This window comes from Carcharodon carcharias, chromosome 10, assembly GCF_017639515.1.
Source record: "Carcharodon carcharias isolate sCarCar2 chromosome 10, sCarCar2.pri, whole genome shotgun sequence".
NCBI lineage: Eukaryota > Metazoa > Chordata > Chondrichthyes > Lamniformes > Lamnidae > Carcharodon > Carcharodon carcharias.
Genome location: NC_054476.1, coordinates 49,188,210 through 49,215,030, shown reverse-complemented (window position 1 = coordinate 49,215,030; position 26,821 = coordinate 49,188,210). Strand labels below are relative to the sequence as shown.

At 39.4% G+C, this 26,821-nt stretch overlaps 1 protein-coding gene across 5 annotated transcripts in view; it reads right to left on the bottom strand.

Moving 5' to 3' along the window:
• The window catches only part of znf143b (zinc finger protein 143b), a 94,842-nt gene that overhangs the window by 5,456 nt on the left and 62,565 nt on the right, over nucleotides 1-26,821 (bottom strand). For all 5 annotated transcript variants that reach the window (XM_041196816.1, XM_041196819.1, XM_041196820.1 and 2 more), the window contains 5 exons: nucleotides 18,088-18,213; nucleotides 11,179-11,358; nucleotides 9,382-9,606; nucleotides 6,419-6,573; nucleotides 355-516 (listed from right to left, as the gene is read on the bottom strand). In XM_041196816.1, coding sequence (XP_041052750.1) covers nucleotides 355-516; nucleotides 6,419-6,573; nucleotides 9,382-9,606; nucleotides 11,179-11,358; nucleotides 18,088-18,213 — 848 coding nt within the window. The remainder of the gene's footprint in view (nucleotides 1-354; nucleotides 517-6,418; nucleotides 6,574-9,381; nucleotides 9,607-11,178; nucleotides 11,359-18,087; nucleotides 18,214-26,821) is intronic.

The window sequence follows — 26,821 nt, the reverse complement described above, 5'->3', positions numbered from 1 at the left end:
GTTTTCAAAGTTTATTTTGTTTACAGCAGACCAATGCAGCAGGTAGAGGAGAAATCAGATTAATCTTTTTCCACATTGCTTAAGCATGCAGTGTGAAAGGACCCCAAATATGTACACCCATACATATATGTGGATATGGTAGTTTTATTTTGTTCTGAGAATGTGGTAAGCGAAAAAAAATACAAAGAGGATTTAGAAAAAAAATTGAGAACTTGCAAAATTGCGTAAAATTAGAAAAGATCTAAATGACTTGTGAGCATATCTGGCCCTTGGATATCAACAGTTTGAATGAAATATTATCCTGAATGCCACTGATCTTAAAAATATTAAACATACAAAACAAAACTCCTTTACCTGTTGACCATCTGAACCATCTGTTGTCACCATTGTAACCGAGTGCGTATCTTGTGTAGAAATAACTGCATCGTGTGTTGGGACCGTGATGGTAGTACCATCCTGTGTTACCATTGTTATAGTATTGCCGATCCCTTGCAGTTCTGTCTGAGATATATTGACCTGAAACAAACAAAATAAAGCTGATTACAAATTTTAACATGCAAAGCAGAGAATTTTTTTTACTACTTGATCTCTTGAGAATATTGCAAATGTGGAGTGAAGACCAAATGTAGTCTTTAGGTGGGTAGAGGGTAATGAATAATGTAACCAGGGTTCATACAAGTATTTCAGGCAATTTCAATCTCATATTCTGTCCTTATTTATATGTAATATTTATGCTGTCGTCATTATTACATTATACTTTAATTGTACATTACTTACAGTTAAATAGCAAAGCTCACAATAATTTGGAGAGCAAAGAAATAACACTGATTGGAGCAGAGGAGTCTGAAAAGCTGGGTTACCAAGTGAATCAGCCTGAATTTACTTATGATTTTTTTTAAAAACACAATAACTCAAATGCTTAAGGTAGGAATCCACAATAGGATAAAGACAGACAAGAAATCAAAACTGAATGATGAATAGTAGGACAGGGAAAGTAATGGTGTTATTTCCTGCAAGCACAGGAATTGCACACTGTGCGCATGATTTAATAGCCTGGATTTTCCTTTCCTAATAGCGGCAAATGCCAAGATGCTCATTGCCCTTGAGGGTCACAATAGCACAGCAATTTCCAACAATTTGAAATAATTCCAATGCTCTTTTCCAAGAATTCATATATATCTAGAGAATTAATTACTCCCCTTGCTATCCTACTGTATAAAATTTAGTTGAGAATCTTTCCCCTCCCCCAGACCCACAACATACACTGCAGAAGCAAAGAAGATTGTGGGATGTGGGTGAGAGAGGGCAGAGAGAGCAATGATAGTCAATTTTAAAACTTGTGTGCTTAACAAAGTTTAAAACTATGAGAGTAAAGTTATACAATGCAAATGCCTGCAATACAAAACGATTTTGAAGATTATGGACTATACATACTGTACTCCCAATTACTCAAATGTTAATCCTTTCTACCCCAGCATAGCAAAAAAATCAAGTACAATGGTTGACATAATTCCTAGCTAGTATGTTTTGGACAAACTACAAACAGCATTAGAAACAAGTGTTAATTAATTGTAAACAAATACTGCTCTTTATAAGCTTCAATTGCACTACATTTCTGGAACGAGGATAACTATGCATTTCTGGCCCAGTGTAATTGCAAACTGGTTTGACACACTTACGCAATTTATTCTACAACAATTCACAGATTTGCCTAAAATACTTACCTTTTTGAGAGATGAGGTAAACAAACCCAGATATTAATACTGCACTGCATATTAAAAAAAACACTAAAATCCCCAAAGTGTAAACTGAAGGCACAATTAGTTTCATTCCACCATGTATAATTTTTGAATTTTGGAGTTCATAACTTGTTTTGTCAGTGAAACAAATGTATTCCAAAAATTTTATGCACAGTCATGTTGAATTTACATAGATTGTATTAATCTAGATTATGAAAAGGCCTTCAACTCAGCAAGGAATCCAGTGGAATGGAGGTTCGAGTGGAATCAAACAGAGGGAATTTGGCAAACACATTGCAGGACTCCTCAAGAAACACAACAACAAATCAAGTCTTTCATGGAGACATGATGCAGAACTCATTTATCTCCTTGAAAGTCTTTTAAGACTGCCCTCATAATATTGAAATTAATGTACAGTTAGGGGAGAGGAAGTTTAATTAGTGAGGTACGCGGGTGACATTATACTTACATTGAGACCTAACTACAGAATCCAGGATACCAATTGTCCACTTCAAGGAACTGTTGTGGACTAAAAGTGAAGTCCGAGAAACAAAAGTGGTAGTATGGAGAAAGTGATCAACAGAAATGGACACACAAATAAAGATAGTGATAAAAAAGGGACTGAGAGAAAGATCAAAAGAATTCTGCAGATTCATCTATTAAGGACCCTGGGTCAAGAAAAAAACAAATGTTGAAAAGGAATGAGGACCACAGAGAACATATATGTTGCTCAGATCTTGAAAGTGTTGATGCATAGGAAGGCAGTGGTTATCATGGCATGGTGTAATGTGACATTTATAATGCAATCCCTGTACATAAAGCTCTCTTCTCAGCAATTAAAAATTCAAATGTTTGAAGAGTTCAGCAGGTATGTTGTAATCATGCTACAGGACTGGCACAAAGTTGGCATTTTGACTAATTACAGGAAAATTGGCCAGGGTTGTGGGGACTGTCCTAGCCAGCCACACTTCAAGCAGGATGGCCCACTCTCAGCACTAAAATTCCACAACAACAAACTTTGCATACTTAAGGAAGTTGTATATTCCATTGAGAAAAAAAGACTCAATGAGAAGGATGGACCATCCATGGCCAACTAAGAAAGTTAAGGATGGTATCAAATTGACAGATGAGACATACAGTGCTGCAAAAAGTAGTGGTAGGCCAAAAGATTGGCAAAATTTTAGAAAACAGCAAAGATGACTACAAAATGAATAAAGTCAGGTAAATTAGAGCATGAGAGAAAACTAGCAAGAAATATAAACACAGGACAGTAAAAGCTTCTACAAGTTTTAAAAAATTTATTCATGGGATGTGGGCGTCGCTGGCTACACCAACATTTATTGCCCATCCCTAATTGCCCTTGAGGAGATGGTGGTGGTATGGTCCCCAGCTGAGGTTACCACTGGACAAGCCTGATTCCAGGGTGGAACCCAACTTGATAGATCCTAACTTATTTGTTTGTTTAGATACATGGAGAGGGGCTACTGAACAAAGTCACCAGTTAGCTAATAAAAACATAAAACATTTATTAAACAAAAAAAGATGAACTATATTACCATACTCCTTCATCCATAACTATATCTTAACAAATATATACAGATTTGTAAGGATAACACAAGTTTTAAAAGCTATCTTAACTTTAATGCTCATATTTAAGTACACAGTCCATGTAAACCAATTGGCAACCTGTCATCAGCGACATCACACTCTGAAACCAAGTGACAGATGCCACCTCAACCAGATAGTCTGGATCTCTCCTCAACTTACCCCAGATGCTTGTCACACTGAGCGCCAATCATTCTCACTGAACTCTGTTTTTCACACAAGGGTTTCCAATCTCCACTCTCCAAGAACTTGCCTTGGAAGCTTCACCCAAACCAACACTTTCTCTCCGACGCCTTCTGCAAGGATTCACCTCCAGGGTTTCAAATTCTCTTTCTGATGTTCCTCTCCCCTGGGTCACCACATGTATTCAAGCAGTCTTCCACTCTTTCTCACTGACTCAGCCACCAACAGCACACCACTGCTTCACATGCCCATAGCAAAGAGTTACAGACCTTCATCTGTCTCTCTGGACCTTCTGGCCTCCTGCAATCTATTGTTAATTTAAATCTGCTTTCTATAGCTTTTCTCTCTTTAAATCTGAAGCTTGGATCCTTTCTCTCTGCCCCTCACTCTTAACTTCACTTAACAGGACATTTTCTAGGTTCCTGTCCTTCCCTTTGACTAGAAGGTCTTTTTCAGAATTTCTCCTGTTCCATTCTCCTGGATTTTTTTTTTTAGCTATCTATCCCTTTATCTCCAGTCCCTCTGGCAGCTACTTTCAACCAATTTTAGCTTGGGACTGGCTATCTGTCCCTTCTAGGTGGCTCCAATTTGGCAGCTGTCTACAAACTCAACTCAAAACTGCTGTTTCTTTAGTTTTTCTGTGTGTCTGTGGGAGGTACCTGCCTCTCTGGACCCCTGTTACTAGGCAACAGCCCAGTTTCTCTACTCTTGTTTAACTTAGCTGCAACAGTCGTAAACCTCTCATTAGAAACACCTTTTAAAGTGAAACTAAAACTCAATTTGACCTTTCTTAACACACACATACAGAAATACAAATCAAATTTAAACATTAAAGCTAAAACTCATTCCTAACACTCACAAATACAAATATAACTTAAACTATATCTATTTCCTGACAGTGGTGAGCTGCCTTCTTGAATTGCTGTAGTCCATGTGGTGTAGATACACCCACAGTGCTGTTAGGGCAGAGTTCCAGGAACTTGACCCAGTGATAGTGAAAGAACAGTGATATATTTCCAACTCAGGGTGGTGAGTGGCTTGGAGGGGAACATCCAAGTGGTGGTGTTCCCATGAAACCACTGCCCTTGTCCTTCTAGATGGTAGCGGTTGTGGGTTTGGAAGGTGCTGTCTAAGATGCCTGGTGGGTTCCTGCAGTGCATCTTGTGGATGGTGCACACTGCTGCCACTGTGCGTCGGTAGTGGAGGGAGTGAATGCTTGTGGATAGGTTGCCAATCAAGAGGGCTGCTTTGTCCTGGATGGTGTCGAGCTTCTTGAGTGTTGCTAGAGCTGCACTCATCCAGGCAAGTGGAGAATATTCCATCACACTCCTGACTTGTGCCTTGTAGATGATGGACAGGCTTGAGGAAGTCAGGAGGGGATGTACTCACTGCAGGATTCCTAGCCTCAGACATTTTTTAGTTGTTGAAGCTTTTCATCTTGCACTCATCAGGACAATTCAAAAGAAAATACCAATGTAAAGGAAATAACATATTTATACTGTATGAGAAGAAAGTGCTGATTGGTTGGCAAGTGGACTCTGTTTGGAAGAGGCATTGCCAAGGAGAGTGCACCAGTTGATGGTGGCTCTCAGTTAACTGCCAAGCACTGTTTGAAATTTAAAACCAGGCAGTTTGACTCTGATTGGTCAAGACATTGCCTTGGGGAATGAACCAGCAAAAGGCTGTCACTTATTTTGTTTCGCTGAAACAGGCGCAATGTGTGTACATGTTCTTGCTGTCTGCAAAGAACAGGGCCTTATGTATTAAGATATGTAGATTCCAGCGCATGCAAATGTACCACACTGCGAGCCTGATTAACAATCTTAAATTCGTTGTCAGCATAATTCTTAGCACACTGAGGATCATTTAGCAAATGTTGTCCAATTGTGGAATCATGCCTAATTTTGGACATTGTGATTTGAGTTTTGCAAGCATGGGCTGGTTGGGTACGGTCTGTACCTTGCCCGTTGTGAAGCAGAAGGGACATACTGTTTGATACAATCTGCTAGTCTTTGGGACGTACGGCCCACGTACTTAGCATCACACTGGCACTGAAATTCATACACCAATTACTCATTTGTTTGGCAGAATGTCTTTTTGGCTTGACGGCAGCATCCTGTTAGTGGCGAATACCACTCATGTTGCTACCACATAGTAGCAGCGTGAAACAGCTAGCTTCACCTGTTGCTCAAACGGCCTGAGCCATTTGCTCACCATACAATCTGAAATAGGGCACATCAAAGACATCCTCCGGGATAATGGCTACTCTGATCAGATCATTTCATTCTGTATATCACGCAAACTCATGAACAGGCCCAAGGCCATCACTTTCAGCCCTGAAAAGTGCCCAGTCTACCTCAGATTACCCTGGAAGGGCAAGGTATCTCAAAAAATTAAGCAACAGGTGAAGCTAGCTGTTTCACACTGCTACTATGCAGTAACAACACAAGTAGTATTCACCATTAACAGGATGCTGCCGATAAACCAGAAAGACGTTCTGCTTATCACACAAATGAGGAATGTGGTGTATGAATTTCAGTACCAGTATGATGCTAGGATATGTAGGCCATACATCCAAAGACTGGCGGATCATATCAAACAGCATGTCCCTTCTGCTATCCGCAATGGGCAAAGTACAGACCGTACCCAACCAGCCAGTACTTGCAAAACTCAAAAACACAATGTCCAACATTAGATGTGGTTCCTCGATTGGACAACATTTGCTAAATAATCCTCAGTGTGCTAAGATTTACGCTGACAATCAATTTACCGTTCTCAGCAGTCTGACTGATGTTGAAAATTGTGTATATTTTAATATATATATTTTTGTAATTTTACTTCTATGGTCTCATTGCAAAAATACTGCAGTTAGAATTTAGTTTTTTTCTTACCTGTTGCTGAGTACCATCTTGCGCAATAAGGGCCATATGTTGACCTACGTCTGCTTGTGCAACTGTAGTAACTTGTCCAGATAACCCATTGTCTTCTTCAACTCCTGTTACATAGGTAATTGGTTGTCCCTTAAGAATTTCATCCCCAGAAGTAACTTTTGAAACAAAATAGGATATAAACAATATGTTAACACCCGTTTCTAGTTTGGGAATGTTTCACTGAAAAAAATATACAACATTACTCGTTTTAAACTAACCTCTATATCTATAAGAAAAAAAAATGCAGGGATATGGGAATAGAATGAGGAGTGGGAGTAACTGGATTACTCTTCGAACAGCTGGCACAGACTTGATGGGCTGAATGGCTTGCTTCTGTGCTACACTATTCTATGATTCCATAATACCATAAAAATGCAAAGTAATTTTATATCAATCCCCTGTGCAATAAGTTAAACACTTTTGTAAAAAAAAAATAGCTGGAAAAACTCAGCAGGCCTGACAACATCTGCGGAGAGGAAAACAGTTAACATTTTGAGTCCATATGACTCTTCATCAGAACTAAAGAAAAATAGAAATGAGGTAAAATAAAAGCTGTTTAAGGGGGGTGGGACAAGTGGAGCTGGATAGAGGGCCAGTGATAGGTGGAGGCAAAGAAGAGATTGCCAAAGATGTCATGGACAAAAGGACAAAGGGGTGTTGACGGTGGTGATATTAGCTAAGGAATGTGCTAATGGTGACAGTAAGGGTAGAAAGCAGAGCGAGCAAGTGACAGATGGCCCTAGTGGGGGAAGGGATCGAAATGGGCTAAAAGGTGGAGATAAAACAATGGATGGAAATAAATTTTAAAAAATACAAATAGGTGGGAAAAGAAAAATATATATTTTTTTAAATTATAAATTATTAGTAAAAAGGGGGATCAGAAAGGGGGTGGGGATGGAGGAGAGAGTTCATGATCTGAAGTTGTTGAACTCTAATGTTAAGTCCGGAAGGCTGTAAAGTGCCTAATTGGAAGATGAGGTGCTCTTCCTCCAGTTTGCGTTGAGCTTCACTGGAACATTGTGTATGTTTTGTGAACTTAGTTAAATAAATTTATATAACCATGTGACATCATTTGACATGAAAGTAGCTTTTTTTTAAAAAAAAGAGAAAGCAGATATTAACAATAACACCAGATTTATACAAATTCATAATGTATAGTGTCTGTAAAAATTTCCAGTTCTCACTGTTTGGTGAAATACCTTGCCAACATACGAATCAGGTGATTTGAGCAACATTTTGTGCCTTCTGCTGCAGCATCTAACATCAGAGAGGTATTGCTAATGATATCAGTGGCACCAATGTCCTGTTCCAGTATGGTGGCAGGAGATACAGTGATTAGCTGTGGTTTGTGATTATTTAAAGAAAATACAAATTCACATTCTCTCATTGAGTGGCAATGCTGACTAGTTTAAAACTACAGCTGACAAAACGCAAATTTCTAAAAGAACAGAAACTCATTCATTTTGGGTGATTCATTAGTCTCAGACACAAATAATTCCTTGATTGGAAAAACAGTATGAGAATTGATGCAAGCCGGTGTTAAGTTCATTTAAAAAGTCAGTTTCAAGATGTTGTTAAATAGTTTGAAGTAGAAAGGAGATTTGGTCCCAGTTTACTTTGTGCTGATGCTAGTTGGAAATTCATGACCAAACCAACAACCTGAGTCGGGGGGCTGAAATCACCACCTTAACGAGAGGATGAGAATGATCAAAGGAGTGTGAATTTGATCACATTTGCATAGTACAATTTGTATTAGTACAACTTCTCAGATCTAAAAGACACAACAATAGTTAAGATATTTATTATATAAAATATATATTGACATCATAATTACAATTTATTCACACTTAGCCACCCAATAGTAAACCTACAATTTGCCATCTATACACCTGTGATTGGAGGTTTGAAACTCAAAAGGGGCCAAATGCCCAACCAGATAACAAAAAGACAGATAGTTGTGCAGCTGAGTCTGTCATACAATAGCAAATATCAGACCTGTGTGTTCATTCCCTTTACCATAACTGTGGAGTTAGAAAACTACAAGAAGCTGATGAATAAGCCATACAGTGCCACAAAACGTGTTTTAACAGGTACACTTAACAGTTTTGTTTTATTAAAATTCCCTCCACAGAATGCAATAAAATGCAATCTTCAAAGGGCAACATTCCAAACAACACCTCACCTGGGACTGGACTATTGACTGCCGAAGAATACTACCACTGTGGAGCATTAAATCCAAGCGCAGAAATAAAGTGATAGAATCACACTGACATTTCAGTTTATGTTTTGAAATTGTGTTTGAAGGAGTTCAATCTGCCTTATGTAGTTCCGAGCCATATAAACCAAGAAGTCCCAGATTTGATCACTGCTGTATGACCTAACTGATCTGAGTTGGAATGCAGAGAACAACTGACTTTCACACTTCTGAGCTGGAAAAGGGAGAAAGAAAATTAGCCAAGATTCCCACTCCTGATCATGATTCATGGACTCCTGTCAAAAACTGCACCAACATGGAATTCCATTGTGGTCAATAGCTCAATACGCACTATTGACGCTAACACATGAAGAATTGCTACAAAGACAATGCAGCACCTGTGAACCCATAGTTAGTTCAAGTCTGCACCTTCAGAAGAGGTACTGACATTTCACAGGTTGGGGAAATAAATACTAAATAGAATCTGAACAGATGAACCATCAACACAGATACTCAAGATCTTGATATCAGACTTCATGGAGTGTATTTACAGTGCTATTTTGGAAAAAAGAAGTCTGCATGTTTATGGTGACAACTTTCATGTTGCAATGAGACTTTTCTAAAGTTTGCAAATAAACACAGGTTTTTTAGGAGTCATCAGTATTATTAAATATTACTAGTTGACCCGTGACGCTGCTCATGGACAAAAGCATAACAAAATTGTACTCACCATCATGTGGTTCAAAGAAAGTCTCTTCTTCTTCAGTTGGTTCACTGTCCCCATGTGCAGTTCGTTTATGCATTGCCAGTGTAGAAGTCTGTTTATATGTTTTGCCGCAGTGGTTACAGTTGTAAGGTTTGGAATGCGTGTGAACTACGTGGTGTTTATATAAACTGGAGTACTCAGTGAAGCGCTTGTCACAACCAGGTACAGTACATACATAAGGTTTCTCCCCTGCACATTATAAATAAATAAGTTACAATTACATAATGAAGATAAATTCAACAATAAAAAGGAAAACCTCATGTAAAAGGTTGCAGGTAATCTGCCAAAATAAACCACATTCTTATAAAATCTTTTATGCCATTTAATAGCCTGAAAGCAGTTTATATTTGTTCATTCATTCACAGGATGTGGGCGTCACTAGCATGGCCAGCATCTGTTGCCCATCCCTAATTGTCCTAGTGGCTTACTAGGCCATTTCAGAGGACAGTTAAGAGTCAAACACATTTCTGGAGTCACACGTAGGGCAGGCTGGGTATGGATGGCAGATTTCCTTCCCTAAAGGATATTAGTGAACCAGATGGGTTTTTACAACAATGATAGTTTCATGGTCTGAGACCATTACTGAGACTAGCTTTTTAATTCCAAATGTTATTAATTGAATTTTAATTCCACTAACAGCCATGGTGGGATTTGAACCCATGCATTAACATTAGCCTGGGACTCTGGCTTACTAGTCCAGTGACATTACCATTACATCACCATCTTCTCCTTAAGGGTCATAAATTCAACAGAATTAGTATTTTGTGGTAAGAGGTCCTATTTTTCTCTTCTATTTTATTACAAAAATAAAAGCAGCTTACTGTAGCACTGTTGCAACTATACAGAGTTGTCAGATTTGCAGCCTTGTATCAGAGGTGTCCAACATGCGGTCCAGACGTCAAATCCAGGCTGCAAACTCTTCTTATTCAACTTGTAGGCACTTTGCCAAGTGCTTCTAAGCTTTGCTCGATTAAAAAGGACTATCTCACCCACATTAGGCATGAACAAACTGTGCAGGGTAATTATTCGTGTAAATAGGACATCCTTCCGGATCTTGTTTTAGTAATCACCCCCTTTCCAGTACTTAGTCTTGTATTCAAAAGCTTAAATCTGACATTCAGGCGTTGTGCAAGTTACTCTACAAGGGAGTTATGAGATGCAACTCTTATCTCATTAAATCACAGATTTAAATTCTGGCAAATTCTTGAGTGAGCACTGCAGTCTCTATGCTGTGTTTACTGATTGAAAATACATCCCTGCATTTTGCATTACAATTGAAAAAGAAATCTCATCCAAACTTTAAAAAAAACAAAGAAACTGAGTGAAAGGGAGGTTTCATATTCAAGCACATCTTATCCCTGGGCTGCTGTCTTGTGCCTCTTAGTAAGCGACTCATTGGTTTAAACTGGTTGAGGCCTGAGAGTAGGCCATTCACCTTCTCACCTATAGGTGATGTGTGACCTAGGAAGACTGAGATGAAACAAAAAGAGGGCTCAAAACTCTTACAAAAATAGTGAAACCACCTTACCTCGAAGAAGCATTCAAGAAGAATTACTTTTTTTGATCTAAATAGCTAACTAGCTTAAATGGATAGCTAAATAGATAATATACTCTGTTAGGTAATACACTAATAATCAAGGTTTACATAGAAACTAGGAGCAGGAGTAGGCCATTCAGTCTTTTGAGCCTGCATGGCCATTCAACATGGTCATGTCTGATCTTATTAGGAAATGACTAGCAGCATTTTATTCGGATTGATACCTGTGTGTATCCTCATGTGGTTCTTGTAATTGGTTGCACTTGCAAAGGCTCTTCCACAGCCTGCCTCTGGACAGAAATATGGTCTTTCACCTGTGTGAGTCCGAATATGCACTTTACGAATATTTGATGTAGTGAACGATCTGCCACAGCCTTCAAAAGGACATTTAAATGGTCTTTCGCCTGTTTGCCAGATAGAATGCAATTTGGTTTTAACAAAAACAGGGCACAATACCGTGCAAGTAAAACATCTGCAATTTTTGGTCAACATATTATAGTGGCTAACATATTTATATTTATACATATGTATACTTGAAAGTTAACTTAAAATGTGAAGAAACTGTAGCACAAAAGTTCTACCACACATGTGATGCCAGGCATTTTTGATTTACTTACATTTCAACCTCCTCAAAATACAATTTAAGGTCAAAGCAGTAAAACAAGGATATAAAAAAGTAGCATACATTTTATTCTGAATGTCTTTTTTGCCAGATAACTAAATGTTTTTGTTAATGTTTAATTGGTCTAGACCATTAAATACATGTAAAATTGCTGCCATCTACTTAATTTTGAAAAAAAATACAACATTCTGAAATATTTATCATGTTACAAAACTAGAAGACATTATTTGAAAAATTGAACTTTTTTAGAACAGAGGGGATTAAGAGTGATTTGATAGAGGTGTTTAAAGTTATTAAGCGATAAGGCAAAGTAAGTGGACTATTTTCAATGATTAAGATGTCTAGAATGAGGGAACATTGATAGATATAACATTAAATATAAAGAAGTAGGGCAGAGAGCAGAGGAAACCTTTTACACAGAGGGTTGTGAGGCTGTAAAATGCAATACCAAAATTAGTAATTGAAGCAGAGATCGTGTCAACATTTAAGAATAGATTATATAGTTGGTGAAAGATCAATAAAAGGATATGGGTACATGGAGAGTATATCAAATTAGAATAACTGCTCATGTGCAAGATGTACTTCAACATGGTTTCATCGAGAGCACCACCCAACCCCCTTGACCTTTACCATCTAGAAGGAAAAGACAGCAGCCACACGGGAACACCATTATCGTCAAGACTCCTGGCAAGTAACACACCATCCAGACTTGGAAATAAATATATTGCTGTTACTTTATTGTCACTGGGTTAAAATCCTGGAATTCAAGGGAAATATGGATGGGCAATAAAGGTTGGCCTTCCCACCAATACTGGGCTGGGTGGGCCGAATGGTCCATTTTCACAATGTAGTTTCTGTACAGTGGAATGCTCGTTTACCTTTGTGGCAAAAGCAGACCAACAACACTGCTCTAAAACCCAATGGACCAATGATTCTTCCTCCAATTCCAGGCATTGACTCAATCTCTACTTGTATAGCACAATGCAGTTCAGAAACTGTGCAAGGAACATGGGGAACATGTCACATATCGCTCTGTAGCCCACTAGGCAGAAAACCAACATGTTTCACACTAAGCCATCTTCAAAGAGATGTTACATACATTTATTCTTATTGTATAATGAAGTAACCACACATTAACAAGATCTTAGCTACTGGATTGGTTTGCATTTCAAAGTGGATCACAGGCTTCCTTGCAATAAATAGCTAGTTGCTGTCTCAATGTAGTTGAGTCATTCTAGCGTTTAACTTGACTCTTCAGTGTTAATTTGGCTCAGTTGGTAGCACTCATATCTCAGGCAGAAGACTGTTAGTTCAAAGTACACTTCAGGACAGAACTACATAAGAAAAGTTGACAGTGCAGGACCAAAAAGTGATACATTGTTCAAAGCACTGTCTTTCTTTCTATTGATCCAAATTGAGATTGACAAAGCAGTAAATGAAGACAAAAGCAGAGTTCAGAGATCACATCTCTATTTGACTGCTATTGTTTCAGAATCAAGTACCAACATTAAAATGATCAGGTTTGCTATTTTTACTTTTGTTTTATTCCCTTCTGAAGACATTATTATTCTGTCATTTACTTTTATCTTAGTTCTGTTGTACTCCCATCTGCTCATTCCTGCATTTTATTTATTTATTCTGGCTTTATTCCACTTTATTATCTCAATTTCCATATTTGCATCTTCTTTAAAATTGCTTATTTTTCTCTCAAGTTTTTTTTATTTGACTTGATTTCCAGTGCAAGTTCTCTCCAATGTATTCAATAAAATTGAAATTATGTTATTTTATTTCCTCTTTTTGCTCCGTCTCCAGTGTTCTTCATTTACTACCTCCTATATAAGGATGACAGTAGCTTTTTTTGTTAAAATTTGTTTATTCGTGAATTTCCTTACAATACAAATTGCGCACTGTGAAAAGACTACCCACTCCAAAAATGGACAACAGCAACAGAATCATTCAAGCAGCAAACTTGCACATCCCCAAATGCAGCACAAGTTTATCGAGTGAGTAGCTTGGAGCCACAAATGCTGACCTAAAAAAAGGAAGATCCCAGGTTCAATTACTGGGGAATTCTCTGGATTACGAAGGGGAAAATTGACCACCTATTGAGTGACGCCTATTTGAATTGTGCTATTCTTTTCTGCAAAAGTTTGTCCCACTTAAACTGAAATCCTCAGCCATGCGTTTATTGACTCCAAAATTGACTACTCCAATGGTCTCCTTACCAGCCTTCCAAGTTCCACCCCACATAAACTACCATTTGTCCAAAACTTCACTGCCCACATCCTGTTTCTCACCAAGCATGGCTCCCCTATCTCCTCACCAATCTTCACTGCTGTCTTTCCTTCAACACAACAAATTCAACAATCTTGTCCTTATTTTTAAAAATTCTTTCATGGGATAGGAGTGTTGCTGACAAGGCCAGCATTTGTTGGCCATCTTGAACTGGCCTTGAGAAGGTGGTGGTGAGCCACTTTCATTAACTGCTTCAGTCCATCAGGTGCAGCTACACCCACAGTGTTGCTGGAAGGAAGTTCCAGGTTATTGATCCAGCAACAGTGAAAGAACAGCGATATAGTTCCAAGTCAGGATGTATCACCCATCTCTTCACTTTTAGTGTCATATCTTCAAGCTACAGTTATACATACATGACGTCATTAGGTGAAGACAACATAACAGATGCCACAGCCCAACAGTAGCTGTCTAGTTTCACACATAAAATGGCTATTTGTATGTGGCATTGGAGGACACATAATATCCCAGCAAGGAGTTAATACCATGGGCAAAGAAAATCGGTTGAAAAAGGTGAGAAGGGCTAAATAAGTAACCCCATTTGAGAAAGCCACAAACTGTATATAAACTTCAAAACTGGTGAATTATGCTGGTGGTTTTGTTTTTAATTATATATTAAAAGTTGTGTACTAACTCAGCCAAATCCAAATCCTGCACATAATTCTGCAATTGTTGGTAATAAAGCCAGGTAACTATGTGGCTCTTGTTATCAGGACAGATTTGGTTGCTATAGTAATAAAGTTTTGTTGAAAGTCTTGTAAGCAAATTGTTCATTTTTCACAGACTGTCAGGTTCTCCCAAATGATTAATATTATGTAGCTATTGATAAAGTTATCAAAATGATATTACACTTAAAAAAGGCAATGTATAAATTTAGCATCTCATAAAAATAGCACAATCAAGGAAGAAAATGGAAGTGCAAATTACAGAAAGATGTAAGAACTATAGAGCAGTGAAATAGGGGTCTTCAGTGATCCTAATATAGCTTGGGATAGTAACAGTGTAAAGGGCAAAAAGTGTTGGCAGGGAGGGGGATTTCCTGAAATGTGTGCAGTGTGTTGCCAGGCCAACGAGGAAGCAGTGCTGGGTGAAAATCTGGGAATGAAATGGGACAGGTGGAGTATGTTTCAATGGGAGAGCACTTGAGGAATAGTGATCATAACATCATCAGGTTTGAATAGTTATGGAAAAGGATAAGGAGTGATCAAGCATAAAACTGCCTAATTGGTGGAGGCCTAATTTCAGTGAGTTGAAAAAAGATTTTGTCCAGGTAGATTGGAATCAAGAACTGGTAGGCAAAATAGTAATTGAATACTGGAATATTTTCAAAAAGGGATAGGTCAGGTACAGAGTAGACACATTTCTTGTGTCCATTTGCAAGCATGTTTGGTTACCACTCTGCACCCAAACCTATCACTTCTATTTTCACTTGTTTTCTCCGCTTCACTTCTATATCCACTTGTTTTCTCCCCCTTTTTTTCCTTCCTTAATCTTTACTTCTCCTAGACTTCTCCTTTCATTTTTCCCCTTCTTGGGGAGTCTGCCCTCCCAAATCCATACGGTTACACTTCAGTTCTCCTCAACCTTCCTAACCTCCTCCTGTCATCCCAGGCTTGGCTCCCTCTTAAATAATCAAAGGTTCTCTCTGTGCCTCTCATGGCATCCTCCCAAAGAGCCCTCGTTGCTGCCTCTTATGAGCAACAACCCTGACTTTATCTGATACTGTTAACTGCTCTCTCTCCTCAGTTACTATTTCCTGTCCTTCAAGTCTGCCACCATCACCCCACTTCTCCAAAAACTAACCAATGAGCCCACAGTCCATGCAAACCACCAGCCCTTATCCAAACTTCCTTTCCTCTCCAAAGTACTTAAATGAGCCATCACGTCCCAAATTTGTGCCAATCTCTCCCAAAATGCCATGTCTGGATCCCTCCAATCAGGTTTCTGGTCCAATACAAAGTCACAAAAGTCATCCTGACATCTTATGTAACTATGATTATGGTAACCTATCTCACCTCATCCTTCTCAATCAGCCTGCAGCCTTTGACACGGCTGACAAATCATCCTCCTCTGTCATCCAGCTGGGTGAGATTCCACTCACCTGGTTCCAGTCTCATCATAGCAGAAGGATTATCTGCAATAGTTTCTCTTCCCAAACCTGCACCGTTACCTCTGGAGTCCTCCAAGGAGCTATCCTCCGCTTTCTCTTATCTTGCATCTACATGCTGTCTTCCTACTAAAATCGTCTGAAAGCACGTTAGGTTCCTCTTGCTTTCTGATGGCATTCAGCTTTACATCAACATCTCTGTCAACTCCTCCACAATCTCTAAATTGTCAGACATCTGGTACTGTATGAGCAGTAATTTTCTCCAACTAAATTTAGGGAAGACTGAAGTCATTGTCTACTGTCCCTGCCAGAAACTGCATTATTTTCCCTAGCAGTCAGACTGTTCTCAACCTTGGTGTCTTCTTTGTCTGAAATAACCTTCTAACCACATGTTGTTACCCTCATCCATGCCCTTATTACCTCTAGACTGGACTACTTCAACGATCTTCTGGCTGACCTCACATCTTCCACTCTACACAAATTTCAGCTCATCTGGAACTCTGTGGCCATATCCTAACTCGCACCAACTCTTGTTTATCCTCATTCCTGTGCTTGCTGACCTACACTGGCTCAAGATTAAGCAATGTTTCAACTTTAAAATTCTCATTCTTGTTTCAAATCCCTCCATGGTTTGACATCTCCCCATTTCTGCCACCTCCTCCAGCCGTACAACCTTTCAAGATCTCTGCACTCCCCCAATTCTGGCTTCTTACCCATTCCAATTTTAGTCACTCCACTATTGGCTTCCTAGGCCTTAAACTCTGGAATTCCCTCTTTAAACTCCTCCATCTCTCTGCCTCCATCTCCTCTTTCAAGACACTTCTTAAAATCTCCCTCTTTGACTGAGAAAAGATTATTCAGCATACAGATTTACTTTGTCAAATTCATTCTGTCATTCCTGAGCTGCTGCTTCTGATTCTACTGTCCCTCCAGTTATCATTTGCAAATTTGACAATTTTGCATTGAGTTATCAGGCCATTTTCTAAATTTGAAACAAGTAGAGATCCTAACACCGAGTAAAGGAATACTCCACTTAGTACTGCAGCTCCCCACACCCTGACATAACTCCTCTGAGTAACTAAGATAAAAGCAAATACTGTGGATGCTGGAAATCTGAAACAAAAATAGGAAATGCTGGAAAAACTCAGCAGGTCTAACAGCATTGGTGGAGAGAAAGACAGAGTTAATGTTTCGAGGTCGTATGACTCTCCTTCAGAGCAGACTCTTCTGAAGAAGCCATACGGCCTCGAAATGTTAACTCTGTCTTCCTCTCCACAGATGCTCTTTGACCTGCTGAGTTTTTCCAACATTTTCTGTTTTGGTCCTCTGAGTAACTGTTTGTTTCACCTGTCCTAATGTCTCCTTCTGTGGCTTGTTATTCAAATTTGTTTGATAACACTCCTGAGAAGTGCCTTGGGACATTTTACTTTATTAAAGGTGTTACATAAATGCATATTGTAGTTGTGTCACTGTGGCAGCCTACATGAGTAGATATGTGGAAATTACATTGACATTATGATGTTTTATAAGAATCAGGAAAGTAAACAACAGCTGGTTTTGGGCTGGGTGGTTGGGGGAAGGGAGCAGTTGGAATTAATGTATCTATTGATAACACCATAACATTTAGAGAAAATAGTCATAAAGATACAACCTATAGTATCATAGAAAAGTAGGTTGCAACCTTATGCCTCAAGTTGCCCTGACAGCAAATCACTATAAGATTGCAGGCATTAATATTTTACTGAAGACATAAGTATTTCCCTGAAAGGTCCACTAAAAAGTAAACCACATCAATTTGCACTTTTAATTGAGGATGTGAGGGTAGAAACAGGAGATGGTGCTTTGGCAAGATTAAACAAAAGGTAAAATCAATTTCCTCAACCACATTAATTTTTTAAATATGTTTTTTCACGGGACATGGATGTCGCCAACTGGACCAACAATTTCATTGTCCATTCCTAATTGCCCTTGAGAAGGTGGTGGTGAGCTGTCTTCTTGAACAGCAACTGTCCATGTGGTGCAGTAACACCCACAGTGCTCTTACGGAGGGAGTTCCAGGATTTTGACCCAGTGACAGTGAAGGAAAGGTGATAAATTTATATCCTGTTTTACCTGTGTGAGTTCGGATGTGTTTCTGTAAATCTCCTGAGGTTTTAAACGCTTTGTCACAACTTTCTTCTGGGCACCTGTATGGCTTTTCTCCTGTATGAGTTCTTGTATGGCTTTTTAATCCATATCCTGAAAAGGCAACATAAGCATTAATAAGAGGAAAATAGAACTTTGAACAGTCATTGAACTATGCAAACAGATTTTTAATTGGATTGCAGATGTGCCACTAACAAAAACCTCAGCAAAGCAGTTTCCTCATGCTTATTGACATAGGGTGCCACAGTGGCAATAGAGGATTTTTGCAGAACAAATGGAAAGGAATGTGACTAATATTTGTTGGCATTTTTGAATGAATGTTTCAATCAATACTATTTTCTTGAAAACAGTGGTCTGTCTGCATTTTGAATGCAATATGGACACTTGTTTGTCTATTCCAAGCATTAAACTCAAAACTGGGGATTCATGGTAAACCCTGGGAATGGATAAGAAACTACTAGAGGGGTGGAAACTAAGTTACTCAGAGGAATTATGTCAGGGTGTGGGGCAAGCTGCAGTACTAAGTGGAGTACTCCGTTACTTGCTGTTAGGACCTCTACTTGCTCTACTTGTTTCAAATTTAGAAAAATGGCCTGACAACTCAATGCAAAGTTTCAAATTTGCAAATGATAAACTGGAGGGACAGTAGAATCAGAAGCAGCAGCTCAGGAATGACAGAATGAATTTGACAAAGTAAATCTGCATGCTGAATAATGACAATGAAATTTAACAGAGAAAATTTAGAAGCCTTTCACATTAAAAAATGTTTTTGATGAATGGTGTTGAAGTAGCTGAAAGAGACTGTGTTGTTTTATAGACTCAGCACTAAACATGTCTCTGACAGTGCAGAGCAGCAATCAACTAGATCAATAGAATTAAAAATATAAAAACAAAAAACTGCGGATGCTGGAAATCCAAAACAAAAACAGAATTACCTGGAAAAACTCAGCAGGTCTGGCAGCATCGGCTGAGAAGAAAAGAGTTGACGTTTCGAGTCCTCATGACCCTTCAACAGTTCTGTTGAAGGGTCATGAGGATTCGAAACATCAACTCTTTTCTTCTCCGCCGATGCTGCCAGACCTGCTGAGTTTTTCCAGGTAATTCTGTTTTTGTTTAGGTCAATAGAATGTTAAGTGACATAGCCAAATCAATGAAGCATAAGTTATGATCAACCTGTACACGAATGTCCCTCTAATTTTTGTTTCTGTCATGTGCAGCTCATTCATTTCAATGCGCAATACCTTTAACTTTTTAAAAAAAATACATGCATGGTAGTTTAATGGGACAACTCGTGAGTGACCTTCGCAGTACTTTCAGGTTGCTGCACAGCCATACACACGTGCAACTTGGAAGGGGCAATAGTTTACAGTGCTTTGGTCAAACCAAATTTTGCAAAATGCATCCTGTTCTAATCTCTGAGAACAAGAGCGACATTCTGGCACTGGAGACAACGCAGAGAAAAGTCACAAGATGGCTCTCTCTTCTCGACAGTTTGAGTTATGAGGAAAGAAGTGGAATGCTTGGTCTTTTTAGCATGAGAAGGGAGCAGTGAAGTGGTGACCTTTTTGTGGGGGTGAAAAGGAAAAGGGAGAACACCATCTTTCTCTTTAAAGGATGATTTAGGTTGGTACCATATAGTTCCTTTGCACTATATAATCTTTTCATTTGGACTAAATGTTCTAGAATTGAGAGTTACGAGTGATTTGATCATAGCTTTCAAAATATTGAGGAAAACAGAGTGAAATTATTTCTGTTGGTGAGAAGTCTAACAGTAGGGGCCGTAGCCTAAAAATTAGAGCTAGATCTTTGTGTAGTGAATTTAGGGAACACTTCTACACAGAAAGGCGGCAGAATTTCAGAACTCTTCTACAAAGAGTAATTGATGCTAGGTCAATTGTTAACATTAAATCAGAGATTAATAGATTTTTGCTAACCAATGGTATTTGGGTAGGTTTGTCCAACAAATGGCCAATGTGCTGGATGCAGTCCGCGAAGCTGCTCTATGCAGCCCCTGGAGCCAGTTTTCAAAATTCCGGTCAAACAGGTGAGCCTATCAGCAGCAAATGAGGGAGAGAGAGACAGTCTCTGACAGGAGAAGCAGTGTACACTGGCATTGGTGAGTGCATTGAGGGCTGCCGGACTGAGGGAGGCCAAGCAGCGGCAGGGTTGGAGCCCATGGAGCCAAACAGCGGCGGGGCTGGAGCCCAGGGAGCCAAGCAGCAGTGGGGCTGGAGCCCAGGGAGCCAAGCAGCGGCAGGGCTGGAGCACAGGGAGCCAGATAGGTCGGGCCTGTGGAAGGCCAAGTTTTGTCAACCTGAGGAGGAGACGGTGTTGTGATAAGTATGTGGGAGTGAGGGTGAGTATGTGTGGTGTGTGTGTGTGTGTGAATGAGAGAGTGAGCATGTGTGCTGTGGGGGGAGGGAAGTGGCAGAATGTGTCTGTGAATGAGTGAAGGAGTGACAGAGTGTGTCTGAGAGTATGTGGGGGAGTGACAGTGTGTGTCTGAGAGTGCATGTGGGGGAGTGAGTGTGTATCTGAAAGGGCTGGGGAGAATTGCGAGTGCGTGTGTGGGGGTGTGTGTGTGAGAGTGACTGTGAATGAATGACTACATATATTTTGGGTGTGTGGGGAGAGGGGCCAGTGTTAGAGGCTGAGTGACTGAGTGTGAGGGGAGGAAGTGTGAGTCTGCCTTGCGCCCAGCTTCAGGTTTCACACTTGCTCTCATCACCACATCCCAACACACACACATGCACCCACTCACAGTGGTTGAGGGAGCGTGAATGAGTACCCTGAGCCTGGGGGTGAGCTGGACACATAGGCACTGACCCTCTAACAGTCTGGTCATTTTTATTAATTATTCTTTTTAAAATTAACAATTTGTTGCTATGACATTGCTTTATTTTTGCTCAGGAATTGTTTCTTTCCTTAAAACCTCAACTTGTTTTTTGAAATTCAGTTTATTGTTGTGCCCAACCTTATCTTTCTGAAATTTGCTCATCGGTCTCTTGAGTGAGAAAAATATGAAAATGTGGCCTCCGAGCAAAAAGTTTTTTTTACAAGCCTGTGTTAAGGGATATGAAGTTAACGTTACAGATCATCTGACTTTCGTCCTGAAATGTTAGTCGTTTCTCTCTCCACAGATGCTTCTTGGCCTGCTGAGCATTTTCAGCTTTTTTTGTTTGCATCTACTATCTGATGTACCAGTTAATGGCACAGAGTTCAAGCTGTATTGGTAGGTAGTTTGAGTCCTATTTCACAGTATTCACAGCTCACTTCATTCTGGGGCAGTGTGCTGGTTGTAGCTGCTATTTCAGTATATTATTTGATCACCGGACTATCACCTTCAAGGAAACAGTGCAGTCAATGTGTGAAAGCTCCATGATACAGTATAATAGTCCACAGCCTTTTTTTAAGGATTTATATTTCAAATTTAAAACAGAAATTTAACATTTTTACCATATTAAAACAAACGTCCCTTAATTTAAAGCACTAAATTCTCACTTTGCTGTGTCATTGAATTTATCAAATTTAAATGATAGGTTTTTAAATTATTTTAGAATATATAAACTCTTGAATTATTAGTAGACTCTATGTGCTGAGTGTCATGAGGCTATTATTGTATATAATATTATTGGAAATTATTTTTCTTTTAAACTGGAGGTTTAGTTTGTGGGTGTTTCTTAATTGGATTAAAGCCAGCTAGTCTGGGTGCTTTGATGTATCCTAGTTTTGAGATGTAAGAGAGGTAGAGTGCATTTGTATTTTACTGAATAAAGCATTCGTGAAGGGGAGTGAAATCTGGCACTTGACTAGCAGAGACCAAGCAATGTTTATATTACTAATAAAATTGGTACTATGGTTTTATTGTTAGAAGACATGGAGTTCAAAGGGGCTGGTGATACAATGAGAATTTACATTCAATGAGATGTGCTAGGTATAGCAGATAGCAGTTGTGTGTGTGCAGGGCAAAGGCAATGTAAGATCAAAGCCTGTAAGCCTACCATTGTGTCTGCAAAGGGACCAAAGTGAAAGGAACCTTATTTTGAATTTGTAAAGTGAAAATGCTTTGCTTGGTGTCTGCTTAAAGTCTATGGGTTGCTGTTGCCTTAATGGAGATTAGTTTGGGAATTTGTTAAAAGTTGTGATAGTAGTAATTTGTAGCCATGTGTATATATGTGTAAATTAATAAATATCTCATGTAATTTGATATAAAAACCTCTCGAGAACTGGTGATCTGATTCCTGAATTTAGAGTTGCATCTCAAAAATACCGCTTAAAAATATAGATTATGACAGTTATTTAAAGTTTCCCTCTGGGATTTTTAAATAACTCAGCTTTACCAACTGTTGGGTCATAACACTGAGATAGTACATTGAAACAGAGCATAAATCTTAGCCCAACGTTCAGTTATTTTTCCACTTAAAACTGATTAGATGGCTGGAAGAATTGTAACATCAGAAAAGATTATCTCAGCCATTTAACAGTTGTTCTGATGAAAGGTCATTAACCTGAAACATTAATTCCATTTCTCTCTCCACAAATGCTGCCTCCCCCATTGAGTATTTTCAGAATTTCCAGGATTATTTACAACAACACATTAATCTTTTAAGTGGTTAATAGTTCATTCCACTGAAACTTTCTGATGTTTTTGTTTACTTTTCAACCTCCTTCTCCCCTTTGTTCTGATTGCATTTAATACTTTTTCGTTTTTTCAGTTCTGATCAAGAGTTGTACTTGTCTGTTTGCTGCATGAATGCTGAGTAACCTACTATGTGTTTCTGTTTTTGATGAGAAGAGTTGGTTTTTAAAAAGTTTGACTCAATAAGTTGATAGCTCAGCGGGGCAATGTTGATGACTGATAAACCAGCCTGGCTCAGTTGTTACTTCAATATTACATAAAACCCACATTAGTCCCAGAAGTGCAAGACTTTAAACTTTAAAAATTGGTCGCAAACCAAAATAAAACTGCTGGGAGTTATCAAAATGGCAGCCATACATCTGCTAAAAACAACAGTTATTAAGTGGAGTGTTTCCCTCCAAGAAGGTGGTATGCAATCCATATATGCATTTTTCAGTAACTTAGATGAAAGGCTTTTAAGCAGGGTAACAGGTTTGTGTCAGACACCTGGTTAATTAAAAATTTCAGATTCTGGAGAGAACAATGGAGGGATTTAGTAGGTACAGGTAGTCTCTTACTCACGAGTCACCAACAGTGTTCACTCTGATATGCATGCATGTACAGCTGCATAGCAATTTGGAATGTACTACAGAATTAAATAAACAGGCTGCTCACAACAGCGAGTTCATGTGGAGGATGGGATGTGGGTGGGGGGGACATGCGCATGTGCATCTTGCACATGTGCATCAAACCCCCTGCAGTAAAAGCACAGGCAGCTGAAGACAGCACTAAAAGGTGCAGCTGTGGTTGGAGAAACAGCAAGCTGGAGTGAGTGGAGTGGACAAGAGTGAGGAAGTGAGAAGGGTGGGAAGAGAGGAGCTGGACAAGATCACGGAAGAGATTGAGTTTCAGAAGATAAGGGCACTCCAGATTCATCAGTCAATGTTTCTGGGAGGAGACAAAGGAAAACTCCCCAGTAGCCAGTTGGCCTGAGAGGGGAAGGGCTGAGCCAGGTGAAAGTGAATGACCCAGGGAGCTTCTGATTGACAGCCCCGTGTTTGAGCGAGACTTCAGAGAACTCCCTATTCAGCAGTTCTCAATGGCCCAGGGCTCAACCTAGAGATGCATGGTCCAGAAAAGCCAAAAGCAACTGAAGGTCACAAGCCCAGTGAGCACTGCCAATTATGGCCAAATCACTCTCACATCTGGGGTGAAGTTTATCTGTGGATTTAATCTCAAGGAGAACCTAATGTCTTTTGATGAGCAGATTTATGATGCAAATTGGGTTATTAATCCCATATATGGATATGTCCAATGAACACCTATCTTAAGCAGTGATTCAGCCACATTTAACAACCTGGAAATGGCAGATGAATTGAAACTGTCTAGGTTAATGGATAATGGATAAGAGACCAGATTACATGAATTTAATTTCACTGTTTGGTGAGGTGAATGTATTTTTAAGGTTGTTTATGATCTACGCCCAGACTTTCAATGTGTGTGCATCTTCTCCATTTCATTGGCATTTCATGCACTCTCTTGAAAGTGCAAGCTCTTGCTTTGAGAAAAGGGAGCTAACAGTTCACTTGTGAGATGCGTGAGAGGTAGAGGAATAAGACAGATGTGAGGAATGGTAGAATGATGCCTGTGAGGTGGAGAATGCAACCATTGCAACATAGCCACCTTCAAGTTCCCTTCCAAGTTTCACACCACCCTGACTTGGAACTATATCATCGCTTTTTCACTATCACTGGGTCAAAATTCTGGATCCAAGGTGTACCAACACCACAGAGACTGCAGAAGTTCAAGGAGGAAGCTTACCACCACCTTCTAAAGGGCAATTAGGGATGGGCAACAAATGCTGATCTTGTCAGCAACACTCACATCCTATGAAAGAATTTTTTTTTAAATGAGTGGTGACGCGGTATGTGACATGTAAGAATAGAGGTAGATTGAAATGTGAGGAGAGATAGAATGGGACATATGAGGGGTGGTAGAAAGGCTTGTGTTAGGAGAGAGGTAAAATGGGATATATGTGAGAAATAGAATGGGTTATATGAGGGGAGAGGTAGAATGGGAGTTTGAGGGGAGAGGTAGAATGGGAGTTTGAGGAGAGGTAGAATGGGAGTTTGAGGAGAGGTAGAATGGGACATGAGAAACGGTGGAAAGGGATGGATTTTGAGTGGGAGATTGGGACACTTGAGAAGTGGAATGGGACATCTGAGGAGAGGTAGAATGAGACATGAAAGGTTGTAGATTTGAGAAGAGAGCTAGAATACAATTAGAGAGAAGAGAGAGAGAATGGAACTAGAGAGAGGGAAGATGGATTGAGATGTGTGATGGTAGAAATGTAACGGAACCAGTTAGAGGCGGAGTGGGAAAGGGACCTTTGAAGAGATGGAGAATAGGACCAGTGGGAAGAGAGCAATGTTCCCTCTTATGTTGCATCCATGAATGGCCGCAGAGCAATCTGCAATGCGCCACACATGAAATAAACAGGTAGCTCACTACTTTGCAACAGTTCAGTGACTCATGCAGCCCATGGACAAAAAAGTAGCATTCAAAGGAGTTTGCAGTTTTCCTAGTATAAAGAAAATTTAGAAGGAAATGGATACTAGAGTGTCACAGGACTTGAACACATTGTGTGGAGGCTCATGCAGCATAGAAATTTGCAGCAAAACACAGCTTACAACTTAAAAGTTTAAACAGAACTCTTCCCCCAATATCAAACATTGATCAGATTTTTCTGCTGTCACTATTGCATTACATTTCCAATATTACAATAGTGACTGCAGTTTAAATGTATTTCATTGGCTGCAAAGCACTTAGGTATACCCTGATAATGTGAAAGGCACTACAGAATGCAAGTAATTGCTTTTGTTCTACTACTGCTACAGTGACAGATTCCATTTTCAGAGGTGCACATGCCTTTTAGTAGATAGGTTTTCCCAGCTCTCAGTCAGCCACTAGATGGAGAACTTTGGGATAGCCAAGTATTCAATCAAGAAGAGTAGAGATGGGACAGAATAAAAACTGGTACGGTCATTTCTATATCATCAAGTAACCATGAAGCATCATTGGCATCAGCAACTTTGTGCCCAGACTACCCCATCCTCATAACAGTCAATGCACTTCAAAAGTAATTCACTGAAGCAACATCTGTGTGTTAAAATTCTCATCCTTTTATCGAGTCCCTCCATGGGCTCACCCCTCCCAATTTCTGTAACCTCCACTAGCCATACAACACTCCGAGGTAGCTGCTATCCTCCAATTCTGGTCTTCGGGTATCCCTGATTTTTATTGCTCCCCTACTAGCTAGGCCCTTAGGTCTGGAATTCTTTCTCTAAACCTCTCCACCTCGCTACCTCTACCTCCTTTAAGATGCTCCTTAAAACCCACCTCTTCGATCAAACTTTTGGTCATCTGCCCTAATATCTCCTTATGAGGCTCAGTGTCAAATTTTGTTTGACAATGCTCCTGTGACGTACCTTGGGACATTTTACAATGTAAAGGTGCCATTTAGATGCCAGGTGTTGCTGAAGCTTAAGGACATATCTACACCCGATTTACCTCTCAAGCAACAGCAACAAAACAGATAAAATATGAATGAACTATCTCGTTACTGTTATGCAGCCTTGTTATGTTTGCCTACATAACAATGACTACACTTTAAAAGTAATTAATTTGCTTCAAAACACTTTGGAACATCTTGAGGATTTTACAGGTGCTATGTAAATGCATGCTATTTCATTGTTTTTATGATAAGGCACTATTACAAATGCAAATATTTATTTAACTTTTAAAATGCAGTGAGAAGCCGCAGCAGTTGTAAGGAATTAATTATTTTCTACAAAACTTAGGAAAGGAAAAGTTGAGTTGCCCTAATCAGCATTAAGTTATTTGATCTCACCTGGGGCAGTTGTAAAGTTACAGAATTATCCCCAGTGGTATGCAATTTTTCCTAGCTTGCTGGTCACTGGATCAACATCTATGTCAGCCCAAAGCTTTGAGTTGTGAATATGACAGTTGAGCAGTTGTTTTACTAAACCTTACCTGCTGACATCAGAACATTTCTGCATACAA